Genomic DNA, 13,313 nt, shown 5'->3' with positions numbered 1-13,313 from the left:
GACTGAATACTGAAATGACTATAAGGAGAGTGCTAAGATTGGCTGCTGAAATTCCTGACCAACGTGTACATCAGTGATTTTAAGATAACATTGTAGCCATATTTTATGTAGTTCTGTGTGTATTTTTTGCCCAGGTTTATGTAGTTCTGTGTGTATTTTTTGCCCATAAACTGTTACCTGTGTACCTGAGCCAATGTGCCTGTGCACTTTGAAACTCCTTTTCCTGCTATGGGCATCTGGTTTAAAACCAATTGTGTGTCATCATGTCAACACTTGGCATAGAGGACGGAGGCAGGATGGGTTTGTCAGTGTTGGGGTGATGGTTGGACTCGATGATCTCAAAGGTCGTGTCCAACCAAGGCAATTCCATGCTCTGGATGCTCTGCCCTCCCTGCAATTGCTCTGCAAGTCAAGGGGGAGCCTGGGGTGGCCACGGGGCTTGTCACCAAAGAGTCTCCAGGCACTTCTGCATCCCCAACAGGGATGGGAGAAGGCCAGGTCTTGTGCTGGCCAGACTGGGGAGGACAAGTTGGAATCCCCAGTGTCCCTTTGTGGCAGGAGAGCTCAGCTGGCAGCAGCTGGGGGTCAGCCCCACACAGGACAGCTCATGGCGGGGAACACATAGGACCCAACTGGGGCCACCAAAATTGCCAAGACTTGGGATGGCTGTGAGCACAAGTGAATTAAAAAAAAATAATTTTTAAAGGAAATTGAATTATATTGCCTTAAAAAGTCAAGTCCAAATTTAAAACAGTGTATGCATGAGCAATACAATATTTTTATTATTAAAAATAAACATAATGTAGTTTCCTGTTTCATTGCATAATAGATATTGGTGTTGGTCTTACCCATAGGAGACAGGAGCACCCCTGGGTTAGAATAGGTGTGAACAGTCCCTTGTGCCTTGTGCTGCTCTTTGCCCATAATAGCATTACTTTTTTATTTAACTAAGCTATACATTTCTGCCAGCTTCAATTGATGTATTTGACATCTCTGAAAATGTTGCCATCAGCTGTTTTCCACCATTCCTTATTTTTTAAGCTCAGTGTGTTCAATTCCTTAGACTTCCCCAAATGCTAATGTTTCATTCTGACTCTTTTGGTCATTACGGCTCTTCTGTGCTGGAGATTGTTTATTCTGTCACTTGGGATTCTGTAAACACACCCAAGATCTTGATAAACATCTTTATGAATAATTTAGCCTTTAAAAATAAAGTTATTCCTCTGAATGTTTTAAAAACCCCACAAAGAAATAACTTTGAACAGCTTTATTGACTCTCTCCATTAGAATTTATGTATGAGACATTTATTAAAAAATGTCCATTTATTACAAAATGGGTTAGGAGTGGTGTAGCTGCAGGATTTTTGAGAGTTGAAATAGGTGATTTGTGTATTTAAAGCATCCCAAGATGAGTTGCTTGGTCGCTGGTTGAGTGTGGACAGGAGTGACTGTCAGGGAGAGGAACTGATGTGTGTGAACCATTTTGGGATTATTTATTTTTCATCAGTTGCTGATAGAAGAGGCAGCTCAAAATTAGGAGCATTGAGGAGCATCATCTTTCCTAGATACAACTCTGGGCTTTTGTGTATGATCGCTGACCCTCACCTCTGTGGGGATACATTTATTTTTTTTGCAATGAGCTGCTCTTTTGTGATTGTTCCTACTTAATTGGAGAAAGAAGTTATGTGCATAATACAACGTACTTTGCATATTTAATTTCTCCCCTTATTTAAACATTGGGAGAAGCTCAGTTTGTAAGAGGATTACAATAGTCACTCACTTCTGTACTCAGCTGAAGTTTATCATAAGCCTGATGCAAACAGTGGGTACCAAATGCCTTAAAGAAACATAGTTATGGGGTTTGCCCCACTCTGACACTGAAACAGCCTGGGGTTTGCAGGAGGAGATGAAATGGGTCCTTTACGCAGCGTTGCGCCTCATTCTTGCTAGTTCCACACTTCCATACGCAATCCTTCTCCAGACTGAAATTGCTGCTATCGATTCGACAGGAATATTTTAAGACAAGTGTTGTTTTAATGCTGTTCATCTCTTTTTAACTCATTTGCATCAGCATGCACTAGCCCTAACTGAAGATGATTGGTATTAATCTGCTTTGCCGTGTGCTGCTCCTGGTTGCTGTCGAGAACTAAACATTTACTGCTTTGCTCTTCTCTTTTCTAGGTCTCTGAGCCAGGGCAGCACAAACTCCAACATGCTGGATGTGCAGGGAGGTGCTCACAAAAAACGGGCCCGTCGCAGCTCGCTCCTCAACGCCAAGAAGCTCTACGAGGACGCCCAGATGGCCAGGAAGGTGAAGCAGTACTTGTCCAACCTGAACGTGGAGACGGACGAAGAGAAGATCCAAATATTGTCGCTTCAGTGTGAGCCTGCCTACAGCACCTGTAAGTACTGTGACCTAGTTGGTTTTAATAACATTTATAAAAATCTTATTCCTTCCCTAGAAATATTCATTTAAGATAGAATCCTGGAATTGCCTAGGTTGGAAGGGAGCTTTAAGATGATCTAGTCCAACCAACAACCTAACTCTGATAGAAAACTGTCACTAACCCATGTCTCTAAGCACTATGTCAACCCGGCTTTTAAATCCCTTCAGGGATGGTGCCTCAACCCCTTCCCTGGGCAGCCCATTCCAAGGCTTCATAACCCTTTCTGTGTCACAGTTTTTCCTAATATCCATCCTAAACCTCTCCTGGAGCAACTTGAGGCCATTTCCTCTTATCTCATCGCCTGTTCCTTGGGAGAAGAGACCAACCCCCCCTGGCTACACCCTCCTTTCAGGGAGTTGGAGAGAGTGAGAAGGTCTCCCCTCAGCCTCCTTTTCTCCAGGCTGAACACCCCCAGCTCCCTCAGCCTCTCCTCACAAGACTTGTGCTCCAGCCCCCTCACCAGCTCAGTTGCCCTTCTCTGGACCCGCTCCAGCCCCTCAGTGTCTTTCCTGGCCTGAGGGCCCCAAAACTGGACACAGCCCTTGAGGTGGGACCTCCCCAGTGCCCAGTACAGGGGGATGATCTTTCTCTTCTCCCTTGTTTGTCAATTCAGGTACTGCCAGTTTCAACAAGCCAGCATGTACCTTCTGATCTTGGTTGAGCTCAGAAAAACGTCAGCGACGTTTTCTTTTTTGACCTATAGCTCTTAAACTGTGTGTCTTTTCATCAGTCTGGAAGGAAACTCAATAGCACATTAGCTGCCTCCTCGTCCTGCTGTCCTTGTGCAGAATTAGGAAGGATAAAAGTAACGCTTACCATATGAACAGCCAGAAAATGAAAAGAGACAAAATCAATATAGAAACTGCAATGGATTACAGCTTCGAATAAACGAAGATTGTTGAGAAGGAGAAGTGAGGTCAATACTGACTGGTGGGATTGACATGGTTTGACAGCCAAAAATTGAGGGCTACAGCAGGACAGTTCTCATAATTTGAACTCCTGTGCAACTGTCTGACTAAACAACCTGGTATCTGACCTGCTGTCTTACACACTTCAGGGAATTCTTGCTTAAAAATGAGAAATGGTAATTGCATTTTATTGTGATCCTTAGAAATTTTCACTTGCTTGAAAGGTAGATTTGTTTCAAACTGGAAGAGTAGCAACGGTGCTAATCAAGATAGTATTTCATGCTTGTCTGTTGTCCAAATGCACCGTTTTGAGACTGTTTTTTGTCCTCATTGAGACTGTTTTTTGTCCTCAAATACCATTTTTGTCTGTGAGGAGGTAAGCTAAAAGCATGACTAGGAGATGGAAAGAGCTTAAAATTTTATCTTCAAGATGCCATTATTCAATATTAAGAATGCAAATCCTTGTTATTTCCTAAGGTGCCTTCCTATGCAGATTTTGTTAATGTTTGCTTTTAAATAGCACTGACAGAGCAATCCTGGAAATGGCCATATTTGATTCCCTTTTTAAAAATATTCATGCTGGCCCCGTGCATGAGGGTGCCAGGAATCACAGATAACTCTGAATAGAAAAATGCAGGGCATCCCGCATCACTGGGCGAGGTGTCCTGCTCCTGCTGGGCTCAGCCAGGTGTGAAATAGCCCAAAATGCTTCTACTTGGGGGTAACACCATTGTGGGTTTGGTGCTTTACTCCCCTGCTGAAACAATAAATTAAAGCATGTCGGGATGAAGTCTGGAGAGAAGATCTATGTGCAAACACAACAGGTGGCCATTCTGTGCCCAGGAAACAAACAGAAATGCTATGAGGTTGTTTTTTCAATTGTTTTAAATAAATAATTGAAAATCTTGTTTGCACAGTGCTAGTCTTGGGTATTTGGAAGTAAAAATAGGGAATGTGTACTGTTTTACTCCACGGAGTTAAACAAATCAAGTCCTTTTTTTCTTAAACATCAAAAAAAGAAAATGAAGGTTAAGTGGATATACAAATAAATATAGAGTGGCATATTACAATATATATATTTTTTAAAAAAAACTGGGGGGAAGAAAAAACCCAAAAAGGAGGTAATTGATCTGAGGTTATACTCATTGAATATACAGTCTCTTCCCTCAGTGGTAAGATGCTCCTGGCCTCGCTCGCAGAAGGAAGGAGCAGCAGTAGCGCCACAATTGAGATTTTTCCAAGGGAATTTCAGGAGAAGTCAAGGTGGCCTTAACTTCAGAGTTTATTAATCACTGTGTGATTAAAGTCAAGACTGAACTGGGGCCCTGTGTTGTAAATCAATTGTGCCACCTAGTGAAAGGCTTGATGCCCATCACAAAACAACTCCCTTCTCCCGTTGGTGCCATTATGTCATTTTCCAGGAGATGCTGTTGAGCTTTTGTACCTTATAGACAAACATCTAAAATATGGACTTTAATTGTGGTAAAAATAAATCAGGTGGTTTTTTTTTTCCTTTGATGAAGCACCTCTTCCAGGCTTTATAGAGTTTGGATTTTTTTTTTTTTAATGCTATTTCAGCTGATAAACCTCTTCAGTGTAACAAAATTGGTGTGTTTGGAATAGAAATGGTTTCAAATATATTTCACCTGCTTCACACCGTGGCTGCTTTGTCTGGATGGTCGTACTGGGAATGACTGTAGTAATCCTGCAGTTCAAAGTGCAAGGTATTTATATGTAATTTTTCCATAACAGTGACAAAGAATTTAAGTGAGAGAAGAGGAGGGAAATCCTCCGAGATGTCTCCAGTCCCCATGAGGTCCATTGGCCAAACCGCTAAAGCCCATCAGCATCAACAAAACAGGATGAGCCAAGTCCTTCAGGTTCCGACTGTGAATTTATACCCCAGTAGGAAAAAGGGCCTGACAAAGGATCACGTCACATTCAGTGAGTATCCTCCGTTCACCTCGCTGGATTTTATAGATTAAATAAAGAAAAGGGAGGAGCTGTTTGTAGCTGGGATTATTTGAGACACCGTCATGCTTCGTTTGCTTCCTTCACTTTAAAATAGCTGAAGTGAATTGCTGTCTCTTAAGAGGGCGTGCTGTTTCCTTAGTCATTTGCACAATCTTTAATAACTTTTCTTAAAACAGTTAATGGGAAGGTGCTGTATCCAAATATGCCCTTGCTTTGTCACTTTTTTTTTCCTCATTTATCTAAAGAACTTAATATCTCCCCTTAACTAAAGATCTTAATATCTCTCTCGAACAGGTCAGATGAACCGTGTTAAATCTTTTATTGTGTATTTCTGCATTCTAGAGGGATTTTGCACAAATAGAGCAGAACGACGTTGCTTCTTTCTATTCATGACAAAATGAAGTAGGAAATATTTAAATGAAATCATTGAAACAAATCACAGACATTTAATATTGTAACCTCTGGAACACCATTATAACAACATTATTGTCAAATGGAGCAACATATGCTATTAGTTGCTCCTGCTGAGCATCAGGGGTTTTTTGCCTCTGAATTTGCTTGTTGCAAGGCAATATTATGTATTAAGATGCTTTTGACCTATTTGCATTACTACTGTGTCGTTTGAAAGCTACAATTGTGGGTTATTAAAGTTAGTTGCAGTCAGTAAATGATATGAAATGATGCTCTGACATGTTGAGCATCAATATCCTTTAAAATAGTTTCAGAAAACAGTGTATTGCAGCATAAAGAACGGTGTTTCCAGTTAGTATTTATTTTAAGTCTCCTCTTAAAAGCCATGATCTGTTCCAGAAGCTTTTCTGGGATGTGTTTCTTCATTCCCATGTGTTAAGTGTTCAGTGTTGACCTAACAACCTTCTGAGGACTTAACTCCTCAGCGCTGTGTCCTCTGCAGGCTGGTCTAACAGTGAACAAGAAGTACCAAATCATGAGTTTGTGAAGTCCAGTGGTAAACTGGTTTTGCTGAACTTGTCTATATAGTGCCTGTGGGCGCTGATCTGAGAACTCCTGATTGTGAAGATCTTGAACTGACTTGTTGGCGATGACACAAATTGTTTTTAACACTGTCCCAACAGTGTCACGGGCAAGGGTTTCCTCCAGGCTTCATATGTCATGTGGTTTTTGCCAAAACCATAACCAGTGTTATCTGTTGCAATGGTGCTGATTGTGACCTGGATCTTTCAGCCCTTCAGCAGTGGTCACTGCTGATCTGCTCTAAGTTTGAAAAGGCGACTGTTTCCGCATGCAGAATTCATCTGAGCATCTGCTCCTCCCTTTGCTGAATACCCCAGGGATTCTTCAATGTGGTGCTTATTTGTAGTTTAAACAGAATAATATGGAGTAAATGATTCTGTTGTATCCGTAGGTACAGGCTCCCCACAGAAGTCATTGAGCTTGTCCGAGGAAGTAAGTAGTAAGAAACAAACAGATGACACCATGTCCACGGCATCTTCTCTGCACTCCAGCCCACCTGCTTCTCCTCAGGGCTCTCCACGCAAAGGTAGGTGTCCTGGGGGAATGTTCTCAGGGTCTGTGGTCAGCATCTCTCTCGGGAACCTCCTGCCTCTGTTGCACTAAAACCAGGGTGGGCGGCGGCAGGAATATTTGTTGGTAATGACACATAAGAGAAGTAGTAGTTTAGAATATTCATATCAAGGATAGAATCATGTCTCTCTAATGACACATAAGAGAAGTAGTAGTTTAGAATATTCATGTCAAGGATAGAATCATGTCTCTCTATGAACAGAATCATAGAGTGGTTTGGGTTGGAAGGGACCTTAAAACTCATCCAGTTCCACCCCCTGCCCTGGGCAGGGACACCTCCCACCAGACCAGGTTGCTCCAAGCCCCCTCCAACCTGCCCTTGAACCCCTCCAGGGATGGGGCAGCCACAGCTTCTCTGGGCAACCTGGGCCAGGCTCTCACCACCCTCACACCAAACAAGTTCTTCCCCACATCTAAGCTCAATCTCCTGTCTTTCAGTTTTAGATCTCAGCTCCATCTCCCCTCTTTCAGTTTTAAATAGACATAGTTTTTCAATGTATTTATGTGTTTTGGCCTTAAGTCATTTACTGTTTAAAAAGGGAAACAGTTGTTTTCTTAAAAACCTCTTAAGTGCTTCAGACAAAATTCCCAATGAATGTTCAGCGCTGATGCCCCCCAGAGCATCAGATGTAGGTGGCCGGTGACATGAATGGGATTCACAAACCTGGGGATTTCTTGAAGACAGCAGTGTTGCACAAAAACGGTGGCTGCTGAGACCTTTTCCCTGAGGTAGCTGGAATTCCAGGTGATGAGATGGAGCCGGCGATAACTCATAGTTCTCCAGAGAGATGGTTTGATAACTGCAACGTAGTGCATCCATCTAAGTCCTCAAGTCACTATTCATAATTTTTGTTCTTGTGCACAGGGCTTTGTATACACCCCTGTCTATCATGATGCCCTGAGAATCCCTTTATTTTTGATGTCTTCGTCTTAAAAGACCTGCATCCCTTCAGCATTAGTCCTCCTTGGATGGGCATTCAGTTGAAATCTCTAAACACCACTTGGTAGTCAGCCAGTGCGGTCCCTGTCGGATGGTGTAAGGCCTTTCTCCCTCCCTTCTCTGCTGCTTCTGCCTCACCAACAGCCCAAAGCCACCGGAATGGCATGGCAATGGCATGGCATGGTGACTTCCTGCATCTTCTCACCCTTCTCAGTGGGAGATCATGCTGGTCCTCCCACTGCTGCCTTCACGAGATACCCTTTCCTTTAGCAGAATGCCACCTATTTTACTTCAACACAGCATATGTACAAGAGGCTTAATTACTTGGGTTGCCAAACTTAGCTCCACTGAGGTTTTTTTGAGCATCGCTTATAAACAAGTTATTTTTATTAACTTTCATCTGGTTCTTTGAAAATAATATTTTGTTTCTTTGGGGTGATTTCATTAATTCAACTTGCTCTCGGCATATTTTTAGCGCTGATCTGGTTTGATTGAGGCGCTCCGTACCCTGTTGTACGTGGAGTGCCAGCAGCTCATTGAACTAAAATTAGGTGCTTCACAGACAGCAGAAAGACATCATTTTAGGCATGAACACGTTCCACTTAATCTTAGATGTCGTTTTCTTTTGAGCCGTACCCAAGTGATATGCAAATAGGGCTGAAGGAAAAACGTTTTGAAATCAGGACGTTGTTTGTGCTGTTCCTGGTCCCATCACTCACCACGATGTGCCTCTGTGTTCCTCCTTGCAGTTGGCAACATCCAAAGGGCGGACAACTGCAGTCAGATGAACCTCTCTGGCTCTTCCTCCTCGCTCGCCAGTGAAACCAGCAACAAGAACAGCGGACAACGCAGCTACGGAATAGGTGGGGCTTATTTGCAAAAGAGAATTTGGATGATTGTCAAAGCCAGAGACAGTTCTGACCCGAGTGAGAAAGGAGAAAGAGAGGATGAGAATGAAAAGGCAGAAGCTGAGCGTGAGCGCAGGAAAACCAAGGGATCCCCGTTTAGAAGACTTAGGGAAAGAAGCTTCTCCAGGGAAAGAGCAGCTCTTACTGCAAAAAGGAAAGCAGAGCACGTTGAGGCCTCAGAAGGGAGTGAGAACCAACAGGAGAAAGACAGTGATGCTCTGAGTATAACAAGTATCTATAGCAACAGCAGTCTGTGGACATCTTACTGCCTGTGCGTGAAGTCTAGAAGGAGAAGGAAGACACTGTGATGTATTTTTAGAAGAAAGACTGTGATGTCCACTTTGTGTCAGATATACTGATTTATATAAGCTATTTTAGCATTATTCATGTACATGTTTAAGCTGTTTGATATGCTTTCTTTCCAGATATTTGTGTCAGTTATTTATAGCTAATCACCCTTACAGTGCAGTGAAGACAATGTGAAGTTTAGGAAATCAAGGAGCAGGTACAGTGGCAGTTCTGGTGCTTAGTGTTTCACAGGTGCCAATGAAACAGTAAGTTCAGCAACATTCTCCTCATTAGACTCCAGATAGTCCCTCATAAGATGTAAATCGGATACTCACTTCCAGCTTTGGTGTATATTTGTATTGGTCACATCTTCTGCCAACCTTTTTGGCCCAGAAAAAGTTGCATTTAGTCTGTTTATATCCATGTGCTGTTACTGAATGACTCAGCTCTCAGAGAGTGTTAATCTCTGTAATGAAGAGGAGCCCTTTTGGTCTCCAGATCTTTGAAGTTCTTGAAGAAGAGCGTCTTAAAATTAAGATGCACTGAGAACATTTCTTACTGCAGTGCAGTTGTGTTAATTTTAAGGAGCCCATTAGACAAAGTAAAGAATATGAGGTATTAATTGTTGTCAAAGGAAAGGAAACTTTAAGGAGCCCATTAGACAAAGTAAAGAATATTAATTGTTGTCAAAGGAAAGGAAACTGAAGTTTAATCTTAAAAATGCTGGTCTGCAATACTGGTATTTAACGCTCAGATTTGCTCTTAAAATCTCACAGTAACAATCGAGCTGAAGCTGCAAAAGCTCTCAGATGATGAGCTCTGTGCTCGGTGGCACGTGTTCCAGTGGCTCCAGATGCCACGTTATGTGACCTCTGTGTTTTTTATGGGTTTAGTGGCATCAATCTGCTGTATTACGTTGTGTGTGTCACTGACGTGGCTTTCACGCTGCCTGGGCATTTCACGTTTTCACCTAATTGATGTAAATGTATGGCAGTCCAGCTCAAAGACACGTGTGGGTAGAAATAAAGAGAGAAATCGAGTGATTGGCAGGAATTTGGGGAAAAAAATGCTTATCTGAGGACTGTGTCAACAGTGTATTAATATGGTCTCCTGCAAAGAAAGACCACGTTTTGATTAATTTACAGATGCTCCTTTACCTATACATGAAGCAGTTGATGATCCAGTATTTTCAAATAAAGGTTCTAGTTTTGTAATTTTATGCACAGAATGTAAGACATATCATAGACCACTTTCTCCTGGTGGAGAGGGCAGGGATGTGTTTCCTCACATGCACTGGATTTGTTATAGAGGAACCCACTGGGAACTTAAAGAAAACAAAATTAAATTAAAAAACCCAAACCAACACCACAGGCATTAATCCAAGGCCTTTTACCTTCAGATAAAGGGGAACAAACCACGGCTGTGGGTCAGAGAGCTAATGGAGGCAAAATGGTTTGGGTTGGGTTTTTTTTTTTTCAAATTTAAAAAAACCCACCAAACGGATTTAACAGACACCTCCTGATTTTGTTGCCTGACAGCACAAGAGAATGAACTTTGGTCTGCTCATAAGATGGTGCATGGACTTATCTAAGGAGAGGAATAGTCCAGGGAGCTTGAAATCTGAACATCTTCAATTTGCTGCTGCTGCTGAAGGCACATAAGTTGGTGGGATGTGCTGGGGCTCACCCCAGGGTAGTGACAGGGTCAGCCCATGTTACTGCTAGACCTCTCTCGGTTATTTATCGATGGTCTTGGGACTCTGGAGAAGGTCCCAGTCACTTGGAAGCTAGCAAGTGTTTTTCCAGTTTTCAAGGAAAGCAAGAAAAGAAGACGCTGGTAATGATAAGGCTGTCAGTATCACCTCGGTTTCAGGTAAAACGATGGAGAACATTCTGGGAATTGCTGAAAGAGGCTTGAAAGACGGTGTGGTTGTGAGTCAGAGCCAACATGGGGTCATGAAGGGAAGGTCATGCCTTACTTAATAGCCTTTTAAGACAAGATTATACACCTTAAAGGTAAAGGGAAGGCAGACGTGGGTGTTTGGGATTTCAGCAAAGCTTTTGAAGGACAGAATGTCCAGCAGGTACACAATACTGTGGGTGAACACTTGGCTGGAAGGGTTGGTCCCAAGGAGCTGTAGTGTATGGGCCACCATCTGGCTGGTGGCCAGTCACTAGCGGTGTTCCCCAGGACTCCATTTTAGGTGTTTTTCAGTATTTTTATCAATGGCCTGGACACAGGGAGTTGAGTGCACACAAGTAAGTTTGCCAGCAATGCTCAATTAGGAGAAGCTGCTGATTCCTTCCAGGGTTGAGAGCCCTTACAGAGGAATTCTGACCAAAGTGTAGTGAACAGACCCAAAGAAGAGATTGTCCCTCTATATTCAGCATTGAACCGGCCTCAGCTTGGGTGCTGGGTGGAGTTTGGGGCTCCATGATTGAAGAAGGATATAAAAATACTGGAATGTGTCCAAACAAGTGCACCAAAGATGGTGAGAGGACTGGAGGGCATGACTCAGGAGGAGCAGCAGAGGTCACTTGGTCTGCTCAGCTCAGAGCAGAGGAGACTGGATGCCTTCATGGCTGTCTACAGCTCCTCACGAGGGGGAGAGGAGAGGAAGGTGCTGGTCTCTTCTCTCAGCATGACTCAGGAGGAGCAGCAGAGGTCACTTGGTCTGCTCAGCTCAGAGCAGAGGAGACTGGATGCCTTCATGGCTGTCTACAGCTCCTCACGACGGGGAGAGGAGAGGAAGGTGGTGGTCCTGAAGAACCTGAGTGTGATTTCCCTCAGACCAGCCCAGATGCTCTTTGCTGAGTTCAGTTCATTTGAATTCTTTCCCTGATTCTTTAAGGTCATAAAAATAAATGGTTTGTTAAGTTGTCCACACTAAGGGCTTTTTCTTTTGCAGTGTGAGGACAGGTATCGCATCTGGAATCCCTTCCCTGATTCTTTAAGGTCATAAAAATAAACGGTTTAGTCAAGTTGTCCATACTAAGGGCCTTTTTCTTTTGCAGTGTGGGGACAGGTATCGCATCTGGAATCCTTTTAGCTACACCAGCAGAAGTGTCCACAGGAGATATGTAGCCAGAGCCCATGGAAGTCCTCAATATCATAGTCTCTTTTATGTTCACTCCAGGTAGTAGGAAGAGGAGGTGTTGGATATATGGGGCTATATCCGTTAGTTGTGTTTGAAAGAAGTTATTTGAGTGTAAGGGTAAGCCAAGCAGAAAAAAAAACACATATATTTTGCTCTGAAACTGGTGAGGTCTTCAGCAACGCCGGTGTCTGGTCCAGCTCCTGCCAAAGTTGTGTTTCCCGCTTTTCCCTCCTTCTCTGTTAGTTTTGGAACAGATAATAAAACTGAAACGGACCATATGGCTAATCCCTGGGTGCTAATAGCTGGCTTTTACCTTAGTCAGCATCTCCTCATCTGCTGCCAAAACCTTTTTTGAGTCTCACACGACAGTAGGGCAGAGGGATGGAGGGAAATGAGCTGCATTTATACCAGAGGACTCGGTGCTGGCAGAATTGGAGAGACCTGATCTCTCCACCCACTATTCGTGCTGCAGCTGTTGGTCCTGCTTATGTAGATTTAACCTTCTGGTCTGGAGAGTAGTGGAGTTCCAGGTAGGTTATTGGTGTCACCAGACTTGCATTAATGAATTACAGCACTAGGTGTTGTTAGATGCTAAAAGCTTTAGTACCCTAAAAATATAGTGGACCGATTGTATGCAAACAGGGTTTGATTATTTTGTCTTCTAAGTATTCTTGCTGAAGTTGTCATACCTACTCAACTTGAGTTGCTCTTTGACCGAGGTGTTCTCTTCTCCTCTCCTTTAGGCTACGCCCTCATTCCTTCCACCAAATCAGACAACTTCTCCGACTCCAGCCACAGTGAGATTTCATCCCGCTCCAGCATCGTGAGCAACTGCTCGGTGGACTCGATGTCGGCAGCGCTGCAGGACGAGAGGAGTCTGTCCCAGTCTCTCATTGTGGTGGATTCGGGGGGAACAGAGAGAAAAGAGCATCCTCAGCCGCTGGCTGATTACGGGCAGCCCTGCCCAGGGTAAGACACAACTGGTTTTGGTTGGGGTTGATGGTCCTGGTGCCCGAAGGGGTAACGAAGCTTTGGTCAGGGTGCAATTACACACTCTTCTGTGGTCATTAAGCTCTTGCTGGAAGCTGGAGTTCTGGTTGCTCTGTTGGGAAGAGCCTGTTTTCCCAAGGAACTTGGGTGGACAACAGCTCGTTCCCATCAGTAGGGTGTGGATGGACATCTCTTGGA

The 13,313-nt window shown here is 43.4% G+C and overlaps 1 protein-coding gene across 1 annotated transcript in view; it reads left to right on the top strand.

The window, feature by feature from the left end:
- RAPGEF6 (Rap guanine nucleotide exchange factor 6) overlaps positions 1-13,313 on the top strand; it is a 130,851-nt gene that overhangs the window by 109,027 nt on the left and 8,511 nt on the right. The window contains exons 24-28 of the mRNA XM_014948103.1: positions 2,182-2,402; positions 5,108-5,299; positions 6,714-6,848; positions 8,582-8,695; positions 12,869-13,094. Coding sequence (XP_014803589.1) covers positions 2,182-2,402; positions 5,108-5,299; positions 6,714-6,848; positions 8,582-8,695; positions 12,869-13,094 — 888 coding nt within the window. The remainder of the gene's footprint in view (positions 1-2,181; positions 2,403-5,107; positions 5,300-6,713; positions 6,849-8,581; positions 8,696-12,868; positions 13,095-13,313) is intronic.

This window comes from Calidris pugnax, unplaced genomic scaffold, assembly GCF_001431845.1.
Source record: "Calidris pugnax isolate Ruff unplaced genomic scaffold, ASM143184v1 scaffold27, whole genome shotgun sequence".
NCBI classification, from domain to species: domain Eukaryota; kingdom Metazoa; phylum Chordata; class Aves; order Charadriiformes; family Scolopacidae; genus Calidris; species Calidris pugnax.
The sequence above is the reverse complement of the archived record's forward strand: the minus strand, read 5'-3'. Positions and strand labels throughout refer to the sequence as shown.